The sequence below is a fragment of the Cyprinus carpio genome, chromosome B14 (genome assembly GCF_018340385.1).
Source record: "Cyprinus carpio isolate SPL01 chromosome B14, ASM1834038v1, whole genome shotgun sequence".
NCBI classification, from domain to species: Eukaryota; Metazoa; Chordata; class Actinopteri; order Cypriniformes; family Cyprinidae; genus Cyprinus; species Cyprinus carpio.
In genome coordinates, this window is record NC_056610.1 from 14,718,058 (window position 1) to 14,724,057 (window position 6,000).

At 35.2% G+C, this 6,000-nt stretch overlaps 1 protein-coding gene across 1 annotated transcript in view; it reads left to right on the forward strand.

The window, feature by feature from the left end:
- LOC109102503 (ADP-ribose glycohydrolase MACROD1-like) overlaps positions 1–5,778 on the forward strand; it is a 38,334-nt gene extending 32,556 nt beyond the window's left edge. The window contains exons 5-6 of the mRNA XM_042738800.1: positions 3,599–3,715; positions 5,714–5,778. Coding sequence (XP_042594734.1) covers positions 3,599–3,715; positions 5,714–5,778 — 182 coding nt within the window. The remainder of the gene's footprint in view (positions 1–3,598; positions 3,716–5,713) is intronic.
- The last annotated feature ends 222 nt before the right edge of the window (positions 5,779–6,000 follow it).

A 6,000-nucleotide genomic window follows, 5' to 3' on the forward strand; every position in this document is an offset into this window, starting at 1 on the left:
GTTTGCTTGCTGTGATGTATTAAAAAGTACTTCGATCTGACAAGACGGTAGATCTTCTCAGAAATACAGTAAAGCCTTCAGATTTCACCCATCTATCTGTACATACATATAATTCATCAACAGTGAGCTTCTTTGGCATTGCAGCTGCATGAACAGTTAAGTCTTAACTAATATTTAAAGGACAAAAAAGTACAAGCTGCCATGGTGTTTTGGATATATGCTACCATTGTAATTCTATCTATTTTTTTAACATGTTTCATGATAGCATTGTAGTATTGTTGTAAGAACAAACAGGGCAATACAGACATTATTAGACATCCAAAATATAAACTACAGCCCATCACAAATAGAAGTTTGCTCCTGAGGATCCGCAACTATGTCTGCAATTATCTCAGATTGCACTTTTAGTCATTAGTTACGGGCCTGTAATGTTCCTGCTCTCAAGAGATTCTAAATAACGAGTGTGTTACATGTAACAACTGTTTCCTCAATAGATTGTGCACAGTGTGAAATCACCTCTAAACTGAAATAGCAACAGTAGCTATCTCATATCAGCACACCTGGTTTCACCAGACTAGCTGCTAAACCATCTTGACAGTATTACGGAAATAGTTCACATAAAAATAAAAATTCCCTCATCATAACCTTCCAAACTTTATTCCTTTCTTTCTTGTGTAGAACACAAAAGAAGATATTTTGAAAAACTTTTTTTTTTACAATGAAAATCGAACCTTGTTTGGACCCCTGTGCTCTTCAAAATATATTCCTTTGTGTTCCACAAAAGAGAGAAAGTCATACATGCTGGAAAGACATGAGGATAAGTAAATGATGACAGAATTTTCATCTTTGAGTGAACTATCCATTCAGCAACTGCTTTTTTTGAATGCTTGTTCCTAATTGGCAAATTATGCCATTCTGTGCAACCTCTTTCTTCTCACATAAATAAAATATGGTTATATGTGATAAATAAATGAACATAAGCTGTTACTTTGAGTTTAAATAATTGTATTTATTTATTTATTATTTAATTTTATTTTGTAGCGAGTTGATTTACAGTCATTATCACAAAGTAAAAATTCTAGTAAGTTACGTAAATTATGAACCATTTAAAAGTAAACTGCAAAATATTTCACATAACAAACCAGACTAGCTGTCATGTGTGACACTATAAATAAGCATTGCTTTAGAAATGCCAACACTGTTCAGTAGCTTTGTGCTTTAATTTTTTTTTAAATAACTTCAAACGTGAAATGGGTTATGTTAAATGTAATATACATTTCTGTTCAAAAGTTTTAGGTCAGGAAGATGTTTTTAAAAAATCATTTCATTCAGAAAATATTAATTAATTTGATCACAGGGTGACAGTAAAGACATGTATCATATTAGAAGATTTTTATTTCAAATAAATGCTGTTTATTTTGAACTTCCTATTAATCAAAGAATGTATCACAATTTCCACAAAAAATATTAAGCAGCACAACTGTTTTCAACATTAATAATAAGAAATGTTTCCAGAGATGCAAATCAGCATATGAGACAACGGAAAATTAGCTTTGCCATCACAGGAATAAAATGCATTTTAAAACATATTGTATATATTTCTTACACTTGTTTTTATTGTATTTTGATCACATACAATGCAGCCTTTGTGAGCTCTTTTCTTCTTTTACAAAAAAAAAAAATTACCCACCCCAGACTTTTGAATGGAAATGAAGTGTGCATACTCTATCTGTGTGAGAGGTGTGTGTGCATTTTAAAAGTGCATTGTCAGATCTAACAAATGTAATTTTCTATAGTAGAGGTGCTATGCAACATGAACAGAAATGTCCAACCTGTTGACTCAGTATTTTGCGCTTATGCATGTGTGTGTTGATTGTAAGCGTGTGCCGCTCTTGCTCTCTGCCCGTGTTAAGTGCCTGCCCGTTAGCTAATCAATACCAGTGATAAATCTGCACTTGAGAATCCTTACTCACTCAGAACCACGTCCGCTCCACCCAAAACACAAATCAGAAGTGCGCAACTGCTGTATCATTTAGACCTGGGTTTTTTTTACTGGCAGTTCCTCAACCCAAATGCAAAATGCGATTGATTAGGCCTGACCTTCACTCCCTCGTTTTAAACCTCACTGTCAGTTCGTTTGCCTCGGATGTCTCCATCTCCCTTTTGCTCTCTCGTTTTACTCCGCACCCAATCCTTCGTGTCTCTCTGCCCTACCCTATCACCTCTTCTCCTCACTCCCTAACTCTCCAACACCTCTTTTCTCTCTATTTCTGTCGCCCAATACGCAAACATAATCGGGTTCCTCGCACTCGCACACCCTCCCTCTCTTTTTTGTTGGCTCGGCTCCTGAGGTTTGTTAAGGCAAACCTGGGTGATAATTAGGCAGGGACAAACTATACATCAGGAAGACACCAGCCTCAGAGCATTGCATGCAGAGAGAGAGATGAGGGGTTAGTCTCTTGCCTGTTGGTGTTAAAGCAGGAAAAGCACTAAAGCCTGAGAGGGCAAAAACAAAGGGATGTGTTAAAAAACAACAGGAGGACAGAATACAGAAAAAAAAAATGGATGAAGTTAGGATGTTGATAGCGTAGTATATAGTTTGTTTTCGGATACTGTTTGTTGTACAAACTCTAGCAATCATCAGTCGCATTTTTGATGCGCCTGCAAAAAGCAATTTATTACGTATTTTAGTCTTTTTCTTAGTCCAAAAATGATATCTAAAAACCATCCTTAAAACTAAATTTCCTTGGAACAATGTAACAGAGAGTCTTTTCAAAGAAGAATGTCTTAAATTACGTTATCTATTTTTTTTAAATAAAGCTACTCTAAGATATTAAATTATCTTTTATTTATTATTAGCCTCCACTGGCAGATTGTCGCAAGCGTGACCTTCAATACATATATTTTAGATTTATAATTTAAGACAGAAGAATAACAAACTATTTGCCACTTGAACATTAGAAAACAAAGCCTCATTGCAAGATGTATTCTTTCATCAACTGAGAAGCAACACAATTATACCTAAATCTGATAATAATATAATAAGATAATGTGTTATGGTGTAGTTTGTATCTGACAACTGTCTAAATTTTTTTTTCTTATTGCTTTGTCCCTTTTTATGCAGAAATGTCCCGTTTAGTGGGATTATGCTGTACTTGCCCAATTGGGGTTGAATTTTTATTTATATGCTCGAAAAACAGTGTAATTTGGCTAGTTACCTTGTTTGTAAGTCGGATTACAATTTTGCTTTGATATATATATATATATATATATATATATACTATATATATATATATATATATATATATATACAGTATATATATACTTTCTTTAAACTTTAAGGATGTTCTTGATATTTTTACAAAAACGTACTGCATAATACAACTTTGCTGTGTACGAGACAGGAAATGAAAAGGAAGAAACATATGGAAAATGAAAGTGAATAAGGAAGGAAGAAAGAGAGGCTGTGAGCGAGTGAGTGATGAAATAATTCATGCTGGATTTTCTGCATTCATGGTCCAATGGATCATGCGGAAATGGCACACATAACTATCAACTTATCTATCACAAATCTATCAAAATTTTCTGTTTATTACAGTGGGAGACATCAGTCCTGATGCGCAAGAGCTGAGAGAGCTCCGAGATTGTGTTGTATTGAAAGGACACAGTGACATTAGAGTCTCTTGGGGTTTTGTTGCATTTGTGGTGTTATCTGGTATTTTTGACATATGGCTCCTTTTTAAATCTTCTTCTAGTCTGTTGTGAGATTTCTTTGCCCTGTTGTTAGCAACCTGGAAAGCCACACATGGATAAGTATTGATTGATTGTTTTGTTTTTTTGAGTGAGAATGTGTGTGTTCTGTCCTTCACTTGGCACTGAGTGTCATGTTGGTATTCTGGTTGAAAACCCAGAGCGCCGGGCGAGGTGTTTAGGAGAGAGATAGTGCTTTGGTGTCGAGGGATTTGTGACACGGGCAAGCAGATGTGCCAGATCAAATCAAATGCTTCTTACTTATGGCGCAGTGCGGTGACCATCCCAGCCAATAAAAGGGTGTGTTTCAATAACACTTGTTAGTGCCACTCAGTCCAAGCCAAACTGATTTAATGGGGAAATTGAGAATAACTGTTAACTAATCTTTTGTATGCAGAATTTTTGTGTGTGGCGCATGTGGTTAGATGTTGCGTGGGGTTGCATATAAGGAGCATGTGTGAATGAGAACTGAAAAAAGCTGTTCATGCAATAAAGGAAAATATTCAATATGTTTTTTCTGTGTCACAAACCCCTTGTCAAGTAAGCAAGAAGCCAATTAGCACCTGCTAACAAGATGTCTGTAATATAAAAAGTGTGTGTGCATCCATGTTGCAATTACACAGGAAGGCAAACTATTCCCAACAGGCGCACCCTCGTCACCACATTCGCATCTTTTCCTTATTCCTTCCCTCTCATCCTCCTTTCCTCCTGCCCAAAGCTCTGAGTACAACTCCCTCCATCTGTCCCTCCACCTCTCTCTGTTTTTTTTCCTCCACTTCACTCTCTCTATGGTGTTTCTCCGTATATATTCCCTATATTTCTATCTTTTTATCACTCTATCTCTCACTCCTGCAGATTCTGAGCACATATCAGCAAAAGTGCCAGGGTGCTGAAAACCCTCGAGTAAAACTGTTATGGCCTTCAACTTGCTGCCCTCAGTGCTATGAGAAATCATATTTTTTTTTGTCCTCAAATTATAAATGGGAGTTGGGTTGGTAAAAAAACATGAGCATTACAGTGTTTCTCAGGGGAGAGTGGGGTAAGATGCATCACTGGGTAAACCATCTCGCCTCCACCTTAATCTTATGAACTGCATAATTGTTGTCATCCAATATTATTATTAGGATGATTATTATTAGGAAGAGCTCATCATATACAGCTGCCTGCAAAGCATATTTATCCAGGTTTAAAAATATATAACATGCATGTTGTTAAATTGAAATGGAAATATATGTGACCCTGGACCACAAAACTTATGTGTCAGTTTTTCGAAATTGAGATTTATACATCATCTGATAAAAAAAAGATTTCCATTTGATGTTGGTTTATTAGGATCAGACAATATTTGACTGAGATACAACTATTTGAAAATCTGGAATGTGGCGCAATGCAAAAAAAAATCTAAATACTAAGAAAATTGCCTTTGAAGTTGTCCAAATTAATTCTTAGCAATGCATATTACTAATCAAAAAAATTAAGTTTTAATATATTTATGGTAGGAAATTTACAGAATATTTTTTATGGAACATGATCCTTTACTTAATAGTCCTAATGATTTTTGGCATAAAAGAAAAATCAATAATTTTGACCCATACAATGTTTTTTTGGCTATTGCTAAAATATACCCCAGTCAGACTTTAAGACTGATTTTGTGATCCAGGGTCACATAAATATATATATATAAATATATTTATACGTATATATATATATATATATGGCTATATAATATATATAGTAATTCGGACATTACATCTTTTTTGCATTTTTTACAATAAAAAAATATAAAATATATATATATGATATATAACCGATATAAAATATATATATCATATCATATATATCGGATGGCGTGCGTCAGACAGCGTTTTCTGCAGGTTCCAATTTCTCCCCAAGATATGGTTAAAGTACACACATAAATACATATTACATATAACTTTTAAAAAAATATTTTCCAATTTTTCAGTGGATGGTGTGCCATTCGTGACCGGGGCTGGTCCCTCTTCTGGAGGAAAACTGAGCCACAGTTGAACGTCGTCGTGAAACGGGGGAGCCAGCAAATCACTGGACGCTCTCACGGTCTTGCCATCCAAAATGTGAGTCACATCATGAAACACACCAATCAGTCGACAAATGGCATATAAACATCAGTCTGAAATGTTTTAAACTCTGTAATGTTGGATGATGAATGTCATAATCGAACGGATGAATGAACATGGGCGTCTTTTCCGTTAAACTGGATAGATAAGGCGG